This window comes from Piliocolobus tephrosceles, unplaced genomic scaffold, assembly GCF_002776525.5.
Source record: "Piliocolobus tephrosceles isolate RC106 unplaced genomic scaffold, ASM277652v3 unscaffolded_32792, whole genome shotgun sequence".
In the NCBI taxonomy this organism is placed as follows: Eukaryota; Metazoa; Chordata; class Mammalia; order Primates; family Cercopithecidae; genus Piliocolobus; species Piliocolobus tephrosceles.
Genome location: NW_022316301.1, coordinates 1 through 12773, shown reverse-complemented (window position 1 = coordinate 12773; position 12773 = coordinate 1). Strand labels below are relative to the sequence as shown.

The window sequence follows — 12773 nt, the reverse complement described above, 5'->3', positions numbered from 1 at the left end:
TTGTGCCTCAGCCACTCGAGTAGCTGGGACTACAGGTGTGCACCGCTACGCTCAGCTCTTTTTTTTTTTTTTTTTTTTTTTTTAAAGTAGTGACGCGGGTTTTACCATGTTGGCCAAGCTGGTCTCAAACTCCTGGCCTCAAACAATCCTCCTGCCTCGGCCTCCCAAAGTGCTGGGATTATAGGCATGAGCCACTGTGCCTGGCAAAATATTTTCAGTGGTCATTGATGTCCTGTGTATTTAGTGGTTATTTAGTTTTTGGGGTATGTGTGTGTGTGTGTTTGTGTGTGTGTGTGTATGTGTATGTATGATGGTGGTTTTGGTTTGCAACTAACAGACAGTCTAGTGTTGTCTGCCATGTGTAATACAGAATATAATGTAGGCTTCAGCAACTCATTGCTGTCAGAATTTCTCTTCCATCTATCCATAGCATCTCCCACCATGTCACTTTCACCCTTGTGTTTTTCCTCCCTCATGATTGCAAGTTGGCTGCTGTGGTTCCAGCCTTCACATCCGCATACCATACTAAGTAGAAGAAAAGGAGGAACTTTTGACAGAAGCTTTCTAAAAGGGTCTTCCATTTCACTGAGCCAAATAGGGTCATTTGCCCACTTTTGAATCAGTAACTGACTATTGACCTGGGTTTGACAAATCTCAGGGAGTCTTGGTGGCTCACGCCTGTAATCCCAGCACTTTGGGAGGCTGAGGTGGACAGATCACTTGAGGCCAGGAGTTCAAGACCAGCCTGGCCAACATGGTGAAACCCCATCTCTACTAAAATTACAAAAGTTAGCCAGGCGTGGTGGTGGGCACCTGTAATCCCAGCCTCTTGGGAGACTGAGGAAGGAGAATAGCTTGAACCCAGGAGATGGAGGTTACAGTGAGCCAAGATCATGCTACTGCACTCCAGCCTGGGTGACAGTGAGGCTCCATCTCACAAAAAAAAAAAAAAAAAAAAATCAGGGAGTCTCTATTGTGTGATGGGCATTCTGCTGGTCACTAGCCTAGTTTAATAAGACACCTTCTGTGGCCTAGAGGTGCTTAAAGTTGGAGAAAGATTGTGGGGGAGATAGAGAGAGGGGAGGAGGAGGAATAGAAGAAGGAGGAAGAGAGAGAATTTATACAGTGCATGAGACCCAGGAGCCTGACTACATGTGGAGTAAGTGCGTATTTTCAAAACAAGTGAAAAGCTCCAAACTCTTGAAAAAACTATTGATGTACATTTACTCATGTTTTCCTTTCCTTTCCTTTCCTTCTTCCCTTTCCTTCTTCCCTTTCCTTCTTCCCTTCCCTTCCCTTCCCTCCCCTCCCCTCCCCTCCCCTCCCCTCCCTCCTTTTATGAGGCAGACTCTCTGTCACCCAGGCTGGAGTGCAGTGATGTGATCTCGGCTCCCTGTGGAACCTCCGCCTCCTGGGTTCAAGCGATTCTCCTACCTCAGCCTCCCGAGTAGCTGGGACTACAGTACACGCCACCACGTCTGGCTACTTTTTGTATTTTTAGTAGCGGTGGGGTTTCACCATGTTGGCCAGTCTGAACTCGAACTCCTGACCTTGTGATCCGCCTGCCTCGGCCTCCCAAAGTGCTGGGATTACAGGTGTGAGCCACCGTACCCGGCCTTACCAGTGTTTTTCTAAGAAAACTTTTCCTAAACTGCACAAAGTTGTTTTTCTGTCTGCAGGGCCGATTAACTTTCAAGAACGGGCGTGTGTATGAAGGCGCATTCTCCAATGACCACATAGCCGGGGTTCCAGATCTTGAAGCTGAATTCATCAGCTGCCTGGACCTGTCTCCAGGAGTTGCCCAAAGATTGTCCAGGAGTGCCGGTAGGAAGCATTCACCTGTTGAAATAAAATTTATCTGTTTTTATCCACGGTGTCCACTCGTGAAAATACACTGAACGCTTCAGAAAACAGAAGTCCCCTGTGAGCAACTCCCTTTTTAAAAAAACAGTTTGAGACAAAGTCTTGCTCTGTCACTACGGCCTCAGACTCCTGGGCTCCAGTGATCCTCCCACTTCAGCCTCGCCTATAGCTGGGAATACAGGCGTGCACCACCATGCCTAGCTAAGTTTTTTGTTTTTTTTTTTTGAGATGGAGTCTTGTTCTGTCGCCCAGGCTGGAGTGCAGTGGTGCAATCTCGGCTCACTGCAATCTCCGCCTCCCGGGTTCAAGCGATTCTCCTGCCTCAGCAACCTGAGTAGTTGGGGTTACAGGTGCATGCCACCATGCTTGGCTAATTTTTGTAATTTTATTAGAGACAGGGTTTTACCATGTTGGCCAGGGTGGTCTCTGACTCCTGACCTCGTGATCCGCCTGCCTTGGCCTCCCAAAGTGCTGGGATTACAGGTGTGAGCCACCGCACCTGGCCATGCCTACCTAATTTTTAAACTTTTTGTAGAGGCACGGTCTCACTATGTTGCCCAGGCTGATTCAAACTCCTGTCCTCAATCAATCCTCCTGCCTCAGCCTCCCAAACTGTTGAGATTACAGCTGTAAGCCATTGTGCCTGGCTTGCAACTGCTTTTAAAAAAATGTTTTTTAAGAGACAGGATCTCACTCTATTGCCCAGGTTGGAGTGCAGTGGTGTCATCATAGCTCACTGCAGCCTTAACTTCCCATTTTGGCTTCCCAAAATGCTGGGATTACAGGCATGAGCCACTGTGCCCAGCCTGCATTCTCTTTTTTTTTTTTTTTTGAGACGGAGTCTCGTTCTGTCGCCCAGGCTGGAGTGCAGTGGCCGGATCTCAGCTCACTGCAAGCTCCGCCTCCCGGGTTCACGCCATTCTCCTGCCTCAGCCTCCCAAGTAGCTGGGACTACAAGCGGCCACCACCTCGCCCGGCTAGTTTTTTGTATTTTTTTAGTAGAGACAGGCTTTCACCGTGTTAGCCAGGATGGTCTCGATCTCCTGACCCCGTGATCCGCCCGTCTCGGCCTCCCAAAGTGCTGGGATTACAGGCTTGAGCCACCGCACCCAGCCGCCTGCATTCTTAGTAGGTTTTTGGAATATTCTTGTATCACATTTTGGTAGAAAATCATTGTGACATAACATTGAGAAATTTTAACATTGCTTTTCATAATTATCTCCAAGGATGAGTGCAGTGGCCCATGCCTGTAATCCCAGCACTTTGGGAGGCCAAGGCAGGCGGATCACTTGGGCTGAGGAGTTCGAGACCAGCCTGGGCAACATGGTGAAACGCTGTGTCTACAAAAAGTACAAGAATGAGCTGGGCCGTGACGGTGCATGTCTGTAGTCTCAGCTACTCGGGAGGGTGAGGCGGGAGGATTGCTTGAGCCTGGGAGGCAGAGGTTGCAGTGAGCTGAGATCATGCCACTGCACTCCAGCCTAGGCGACAGAGTGAGGCCTGGTCTCAAAACAAAAACACAAACAAAACAAAACAAAAAAACACCAAACAAACCGTAATTATCCCCTGTATTTGCCTTCCTTCATTAGAGCTGATCAGAAAGCTTGATGGCAGTGAAAGTCATTCTGTGTTGGGGTCGAGCATCGAGCTGGATCTAAATTTGCTCCTAGACATGTACCCTGAGGCAGCCCGACCTGAAGAAAAGAAGCAGGTAAAATCTTTTTTATTGGTATCAATTGCATCCTGGGGAAATATAGCTGGTGACTGCTGTCACGTGTTGAATGTCTTTTTTTTTTTTTTTTTTTTTTGAGACCGAGGTTTGCTCTGTCGCCCAGGCTGGAGTGCTATGGCGCAATCTCGGCTGACTGCCACCTCTGCCTTCCGGGTCCAAGCAATTCCCCCACCGCAGCCTCCTGAGTAGCTGGGATTACGGGCGTGCGCCACCACACCTGGCTATTTTTTTGTATTTTGGTAGAGACGGGGTTTCACCATATTGGTCAGGCTGGTCTGGAACTCCTGACCTCAGGTGATCCGCCCGCCTCGGCCTCCCAAAGCGCTGGGATGATGGATGTGAGCCACCACGCCCAGCCTAGAACAGTGCTTTAGATCGGGCAGACGATACATGTTTATTCAATGGAACTGCGTTTTCAAAAGCAGGAATTAATGCTCAGTGTAACAGATGCCTGAAGCCGCCCACGCAGGGCTGCCTGTCTCCCTTGGGACCCCGAATCCTGTTCTTCACATTCTCTGAGTGTCTCAGTGAAGAGGGTAGGGCATGGGGTGAGTGGTTCTGGAGAACAGGACTCTGTGCAGAGGGCAGGGCTGCCTGTGTGGGGAATTTGGAGCAGCTTAAGGGCATCAAGAGTCTGGGGAAAATCCTAAAAGGTGAAATGTGACAGAGAGGGAGGTGAGTAAAGCAACCAGCACGAATATTGCTGTTTTTTTTTTTTTTTTTTTTTTTTTTGAGATGGAGTTTCCCTCTTGTTGTCCAGGCTGGAGTGCAATGGCATGATCTCGGCTTTTGGGTTCAAGCGATTCTCCTGTCTCAGCCTCCTGAGTAGCTGGGATTACAGGCATGCACCACCATGCCTAGCTATTTTTTGTATTTTTAGTAGAGATGGAATTTCACCGTGTTGCCCAGGCTGGTCTCCAACTCCTGACCTCAGGTGATCCTTCCACCTCGGCCTCCCAAAGTGCTAGGATTACAGGTATGAGCCACCGCACATGGCGGAATTGTGCTTCTTTCAGACTTTCGGCCCTATGTGTGATGTGAGTTGCATGTTTTGTACATGCTATTGATCAGGCTGAGGGATTCCTTTCTATTCCTAATTTGCTGAGGGTGCTTATCATGAATGGATGTTAAATTCTGTGAAATGCTTCAGCTGGGCCGGGTGTGGTGGCTCAAGCCTGTAGTCCTAGCACTTTGGGAGACCGAGACGGGTGGATCACGAGGTCAGGAGATTGAGACCATCCTGGCTAACACGGTGAAACCCCATCTCTACTAAAAAATACAAAAAACTAGCCGGGCGAGATGGCGGGTGCCTGTAGTCCCAGCTACTCAGGAGGCTGAGGCAGGAGAATGGCGTGAACCCGGGAGGCAGAGCTTGCAGTGAGCTGAGATCCGGCCACTGCACTCCAGCCTGGGCGACGGAGCAAGACTCCGTCTCAAAAAAAAAAAAAAAAAAGGAAATGCTTCAGCCGATAGAATCATTTGGTTCATCCCCAGTCTGTCAATAGTGTAAATGACACTGATTGATTTTTCAAATGTTAACCCAGCTTTGCAATTCTAGGCTAAACGCTACTTGGTGTTGCTGTATTATCTTTGTTTTTTTTTTGTTTTTGTTTGTTTTTCTTTTCGAGCTTGGGTCTTGCTCTGTCACCCTGGCTGGAGTGAAGTGGTGCGATCTCAGCTCACTGCAGTCTTGACCTTCTGGGCTCGAGCAATCCTCCTGCCTCAGCTTCCTGAGTAGCTGGGACTATATGGGCACTCGCCACTGTGCCTGGTTAATTTCTTTAATTTTTAATTTTCAGCTGAGACACGGTCTCACTATATTGCACAGGCTGGTCTCGAGTTCCCAGGCTCAAGCGATCCTCCCGCCTTGGCCTCACAAGGTACTGGGATGACAGGCGTGAGCCAGCACGCGTGGCTACTATTCTTTATATATTGCTGGATTCCACTTATTTTGTTGAGGATTTTTGCACATGTGTTGATGAGGAATAAGGATCTACAGACAGTAGAATTTTGTTGCTGCCACTGAGAGAGGAAGCCAGCACATGCTGTGTGAAAGGAAGTCTGTTTTCCAGATAACTTGTTTGTTTTTTTTGTTTTTACTGTTGGTCGGAGATGGCATTTGATTGACCAAGGCGGGTGGGTGGAAAGAATAAAATGCTTCTTGGCCGGGCACCGTGGCTCACGCCTGTAATCGTAACACTTTGGGAGGCCGAGGCAGGCGGATCACCTGAGGTCAGGAGTTCAAGAGCAGACTGGCCAATATGGTGAAACCCCATGTCTACCAAAATACAAAAACTAGCCGGGTGTGGTGGTGTGCACCTGTAATCACAGCTACTCTGGAGACTGAGGCATGAGAATCGCCTGAACCCAGAAGGCAGAGGTTGCAGTGAGCCAAGATCGTGCCACTGCACTCCAGCCTGGGTGACAGAGCGAGACTCCATCTCGTAACAAAACAAAAAAACACTTCTTAAGTTCTTACAGTGGAAAGAGCTAAATGCTGTTACTTTACTTGTATTACCGCATTTAATGTAGGACACAGGTGTTGTGTCTTTTGTTTTGTTTTTTAATTTTTTTTTTTTTTTTTTTTGGGACGGGGTCTTGCTCGCCCGCTAATTTTTTGTATTTTTAGTGGAAATGGGATTTCACCCTGTTAGCCAGGATGGTCTCGATCTCCTGACCTCATGATCCGCCTGCCTCGGCCTCCCAAAGTGCTGAGATTACAGGTGTGAGCCACCGTGCCTGGCCATTCTTTTTATAATTTTTAAATTTTATTTATTTATTTTGAGACAGAGTCTCACTCTTGATGACCAGGCTGGAGTGCAGTGACGTGATCTTGGCTCACTGCAACCTCCTCCTCCCGGGTTCAAGCAATTCTCCTGCCTCAGCCTCCTGAGTAGCTGGTATTATAGGTGCCCGCCACCAGGCCCAGCTAATTTTGTATTTTTAGTAGAGATGGGATTTCACCATGTTGGCCAGGTTGGTCTGGAACTCCTGACCTCAGGTGATCTGCCTCGGCCTCCCAAAGTGCTGGGATTACAGGCTTGAGCCACCGTGCCCAGCCGTCTTTTGTTCTTAATCCACACATGACTTTCTTCCTTTCAGGTAGAATATGCTGTGTTAAGAAATATTACAGAATTAAGAAGAATCTACAGCTTTTATAGCAGCCTGGGATGCGACCACTCTCTGGATAATACCTTTCTGATGACAAAGCTTCACTTCTGGAGATTTCTAAAAGATTGCAGATTTCATCACCACAGACTAACTCTTACTGATATGGACAGGATATTAAGTGGTGAGTATTCCAGATCCTTCACATCTTTTGGTTTAAAGCAGGGGTCCAGGCTGGGTGCAGTGGCTCATGCCTGTAATCCCAGCACTTTGGGAGGCCAAGGCAGGCGGATCACAAGGTCAGGAGTTTGAGACCAGCCTGACCAACATGGTAAAACCCCGTCTCTACTAAAAGATACAAAAAATTGTCCAGGCATGGTGGTGCATGCCTGTCATCCCAGCCATTTAGGAGGCTGAGGCGGGAGGATCACTTGGACCCGGGAGGCGGAGGTTGCAGTGAGCCGAGATCGTGACATTACACTCCAGCCTGGGCAACAGGGCAAGACTCCATCACACACAAACACACACACACACACACACACACACACACACACACACCCACACACAAAAGGCAGGGGTCCCCAGTCCCCAGGCCATGGATCAGTACTGGTCTGTGGCCTGTTAGGAAACTGTGCACAGCGGAAGGTGAGCCGTGGGCAAGCAAGTGAACCTTCATCTGTTTTTTTTGTTTTCTTTTGTTTTGAGACAGAGTTTCGCTCTTGTTGCCCAGGCTGGGGTTCAGTGGCAGGATCTCGGCTCACCACAACCTCCGCTTCCTGGGTTCAAGTGACTCTCCTGCCTCAGCCTCCCGAGTAGCCGGGATTATAGCCATGGGCCACCATGCCCAGCTAATTTTTGTATTTTTTAGTACAGATGGGGTTTTTCCATGTTGGTTAGGCTGGTCTCGACTCCCGACCTCAGATGATCCACCTGCCTTGGCCTCCCAAAGTGCTGGGATTACAGGCATGAGCCACTGCACCCAGCCTACCTTCATCTGTTTTTACAGCCATTCCCCATCGCTGGCATTACCTCCTGCAGATCAGCGGGCATTAGATTCTCACAGGAGCGCAAATCCTCCTGTGAACTGGCACGTGAGGGATGTGGGCTGCACGCTCCTTAGGAGAATCTAATGCCTGATGATCTGTCGCTGTCTCCTGTCACCCCCAGATGGGACCGTCTAGTTGTAGGAAAACAAGCTCAGGCTCCCACTGAGTCTACATGATGGTGAGTTGTAGAATTGTTTCATTATGTATTACAATGTCATCCTAATCGAAATAAAGTGTGCAGTAATTCGAATGCGCTTGAATCATCCTGAAACCAATAGTCCCCCCACCCCTTCCCACCATTCATGGAAAAATTGTCTTCCACGAAATCGATCCCTGGTGCCAAAAAGGTTGGGGACCGCTGGTTTAAAGGGCAGCGTCACAGTGTCACCTGGAAAGCAGTGGGAAATGCGGAGGGAGTGGCGAAGGCCCAGGTTGGGAGAAGAGTGTTCCAGAAATCAGCACGTGGTCTTGTTCCCCCGTGATTATGATGTACTTGAAGAGACAGTGTCGTGACGTAACAGCAACAGTACGACGTCACCTACAAAAGCAGGGCCAGCCATGCCTGGTCCCAGGGTGAAATCCAGTCCGCCCCTGTTCCCCTAAATCATGCTTTACTGGAACACAGACACGCCCATTTGCTCACACGTTTGTGGCTGCTTTACCCCAAAGCACCACCGCGGAGGGGTTGTGATGTAGACTGTCTGGTCCACCAAGCCTAAAATACCTACTCTCCGGCCCTTTACAGAAAGTTTGCCTCCCTCTCCCCCGACCACCGATCTACAGTAAAAAAGCACTGAATTGTCAGGTCAGAGATGGGGAGACGGCCAGGCCTTGTGGCTCACGCCTGTCATCCCAGCTCTTTGGAAGGCCGAGGTGGATCACTTGAGTCCAGGAGTTTGAGACCAGCCTGGCCAATGTGGTAAAACTCTGTCTCTACTAAAAACACAAAAATTAGCCAGGTGTGGTGGTACATGCCTGTATTCCCAGCTACTTAGTGGGAGGCTGAGGCAGGAGTAGAATCGCTTGAGCCTAGGAGGTGGAGGTTGCAGTGAGCCAAGATTTCCATCCTGGGTGACAGAGTGAGACTGTCTCAACAACCAAAAAAAAAAGGCTGGGTGCAGTGGCTCACGCCTGTAATCAGCACTTTGGGAGGTTGAAGTGGGCAGACCATGAGATCAGGAGTTCGAGACCATCCTGGCTAACACGGTGAAACCCTGTCTCTACTAAAAATACAAAAAATTAGCCGGGTGTGGTGGTACATGCCTGTAGTCCCAGCTACTCGGGAGGCTGAGGCAGAAGAATCGCTTGAACTCGCGAGGCGGAGGGTTGCAGTGAGCTGAGATCGCACCACTGCACTCAGGCCTGGGCAACAGAGTGAGACCCTGTTCTCAAAAAAGAAAAAAAGAAAAAGAAATGGGGAGAATCAGCACTGGCTTGGAAGAGTCTGGAAAAGGCCCTAAGTAGTCTTAGGATTGGTCTTGATTTCAAATTAGGAAGTTGAAGTGATACATTTTAACAACTTTGGAAGTTTGACTTCTTTCAGCTAAATTCTGGGAGGCAGAGCTGCAAGCTTCAAATTATCCACTTGAAAAATAAAGTATTAGCCGGGCACGGTGGCTCAAGCCTGTAATCCCAGCACTTTGGGAGGCCGAGACGGGCGGATCACGAGGTCAGGAGATTGAGACCATCCTGGCTAACACGGTGAAACCCCGTCTCTACTAAAAACTACAAAACACTAGCCGGGCGAGGTGGCGGTGCCTGTAGTCCCAGCTACCCGGGAGGCTGAGGCAGGAGAATGGCATGAACCCGGGAGGTGGAGCTTGCAGTGAGCTGAGATCCGGCCACAGCACTCCAGCCTGGGTGACAGAGCGAGACTCCGTCTCAAAAAAAAAAAAAAAAAGTATTAGAAAAAATGCCCATTTACGTCAAAGTTTAGTGTTTGAAACATACTTAAAATCCATTTAGAATTAGCAGCATTCATCAGATTGTGTCTCAGACTACTCTGGAAAACATTGGGACAAGATATCTCGTCTTGTAAAGGAACCAGATTGACTTTTTTTTTTTTTTTTTTTAGATGAAGTCTCGCTCTGTTACCCAGGCTGGAGTGCAGTGGCTCAATCTTGGCTCACTGCAAGTCCTGCCTCCTGGGTTCCAGCAATTCTCCTGCCTCAGTCTCCCGAGTAGCTGGAATTACAGGTGCACATCACCACACCTGGGTAATTTTTTGTATTTTTGGTAGAAAGACGGTTTGACCATGTTGACCAGCCCTCCTGACCTCAGGCAATTTGCCTGCTTCAGCCTCCCAAAGTGCTGGGATTACAGGCGTGAGCCACTGTGCCTGGCTTTCACAGAGTTTTAAATTTTTAGTTGGATGCTTATACATGTTCAGAGCGTTTTGAAATAAGTACTCTCTCATATTCAGTTCCTCAAATTGTATACCAGGAACAAATAAAATGGAAGGTTCTAGCAAATATCAGACATCCTCTCCAATTTTCTTATTTTAGCCAATAATGACATACCAGTTGAAGAAATCCATTCTCCATTTACAACAATACTTCTGAGAACATTTTTGAATTACCTCCTGCGTTTGGTGTACCACATTTATCACGAAGAATTCCAGTAAGTACTATTTCGGGACCCTCGTTGGGGGACGGGGCATGGCTAGATTGCACTATTGTCATAAAGCCCTCTTTTCTTCAGCAGTCATTTTTATTTTTTTGGAAACGGAGTCTTGCTCTGTTGCCCAGGCTGGAGTGCAGTGGCACAATCTTGACTCACTGCAACCTCTGCCTCCCAGGTTCCAGCAAGGCTCCTGGGTAGCTGGGATGACAGGCGTGTGCCACCATGCCTGGCAATTTTTTGTTGTTGTCGTATTTTTAGTAGAGATGGGGTTTCACCACGTTGGCCAGGCTGGTTTCGAACTCCTGACCTCAGGTGATCCACCTGCCTCAGCCTCTCAAAGTGCTGGGATTACAGGCGCGAGCCACCGTGCCCAGCCTCAGCAGCCTTTTTTTTTTTTTTTTTTAACATACCCTTGAAATGAAGGACTCAGAACACAACCTTTCCACAAACATTAACCACAAAGCCATGAGATACTAGATCAAAACTTTGAAAACCCTTCATATCTGAGTCAGTTCAATACTGCAAATATCTCTTGGGGTTTTTAATGCAGAAACAAATAATCACAACCAACTTTTCTTTCTTATGTCACAATTTCTTGTCTTTCTTACAGCAAAAGTGATTTTATATCTTTTTGTAAAAAAGACTTTTATTTATGTATTTATTTTTTTCAGATGGAGTCCTGTTCTGTCACCCAGGCTGGAGCGCAGTGGCGCAATCTCGGCTCACTGCAACCTCCACCTCCTGGGTTTCAGTGATTCTCCTGCCTCAGCCTCAGCCTCCCAAATAGCTGGAATTACAGGTGTCCACTACCAAGCCCAGCCAATTTTTTGCATTTTTAGTAGAGATGGGATTTCACCATGTTGGCCAGGCTGGTCTTGAACTCCTAACCTCGAGTGATCTGCCCGCCTTGGCCTCCCAAAATGCTGGGATTGTAGGTGTGAGCCACTGACTCCAGCCTTCCCTTTCTATACTCTATACATTAGGAACAAATTATTAAGTCTAGCCTGTGCTCAAGGAGAAGGGAATTAATTTCCCTCTTTTGGAGAAGTAATTATCGTATTTTTTGATCGTTATCACAGAAAGAGAAGCCCATCGCTCTTCTTGTGTTTTACAAAACTGATGACCGAGAACATTCATCCAAATGCCTGCCAGATAAAAGGTAAATACAAAACCAACAGGATTCTATTTACTGCCCTATTTTTTTTTTTTCTCAAAATATAAATCTGGGCTGGGCGCAGTGGCTCACTCCTGCAATCCCAGCACTTTGGGAGGCCGAGGCGGGTGGACCACCTGAGGTCAAGGAGTTCAAGACCAGCCTGGCCAACATGGCAAAACGCTGTCTCTACTAAAAACACAAAAAATTAGCCAGGCGTGGTGGTGCATGCCTGTAATCCCAGCTACTCGGGAGGCTGAGGCAGGAGAATCGCTTGAGCCTGGGGGGCAGAGGTTGCAGTGAGCCAAGATCGTGCCACAGCACTGCAGCCTGAGCGACAACAAGACTCTGTCTCGGAAAAAACCAAAAAACAATAGGATTGTATTTACTGCTGTTTTTTTTCTCAAAATAGAAGTCTGTAATCATTTTTCGACCGTTGTATTTTTAGGCAATTTATTCCGTGAGCAACAGCGGACGCTCTACTCTATGAATTACATGAATAAGTGCTGGGAGATCTATCTAGCTTACTGCAGACCCCGCGCAGCGCCTCCCCACGAGCCTACGATGAAGATGAGACACTTCCTCCGGATGCTGAAAGTAACCACCTAAGTTCAATACTGGCTTTCTATTTACAGGCACTTTGATTTTAATTAAAGAGAGGCAAGATATTCCAGCTATGACATGCAAATAATCAGGTGACGATCTGGGCTGGATTTTCAGAACCGTTGAATGTTTACGAAGTCTCTTAGCAGAACACTGATCTGTGGTAGCGAAAGGAACAGAAACGGCCATCACCTGCCCAGTGTGCTCACAGATTAGGGCAAGACAATGGCCTATGGCCTATAACAATGCTGCAATCCCAGTACTTTGGGAGGCCGAGGCGGGTGGATCACCTGAGATCAAGGAGTTCAAGACCAGCTTGGCCATATAAATTTATATATGCCATGGGCCATTGTCTTAAAAAAATATATATATATATATATATATATTTTTTTTTTTGAGACAGAGTTTTGCTCTTGTCACTCAGGCTGGAGTGCAATGAGGCGATCTCGGCTCACTGCAACCTCCACCTCCTGGGTTCAAGCAATTCTCCTGCCTCAGCCTCCTAAGAAGCTGGGATTACAGGTGCCTACCATCATGCCCGGCTAATTTTTGTATTTTTAGTAGAGACGGGTTTTCACCATGTTGCCCAGGCTGGTCTTGAACTCCTGACCTCAGGTGATCCACCTGCCTCGGCCTCCCTAAGTGC

General features: G+C 47.9%; 1 protein-coding gene across 1 annotated transcript; it reads left to right on the top strand.

Annotated features, from left to right (window-relative positions):
* Positions 1–1604: 1604 nt before the first annotated feature.
* LOC111529359 (radial spoke head 10 homolog B2-like) lies at positions 1605–12211 on the top strand (the record flags this gene model as incomplete). Its single annotated transcript, XM_026452296.2, has 6 exons — positions 1605–1824; positions 3453–3574; positions 6698–6887; positions 10254–10368; positions 11451–11530; positions 11973–12211. Coding segments are annotated over 6 exons (888 nt in total), but the record flags the coding sequence as incomplete, so codon positions are not given.
* Between the last annotated feature and the right edge of the window lie 562 nt (positions 12212–12773).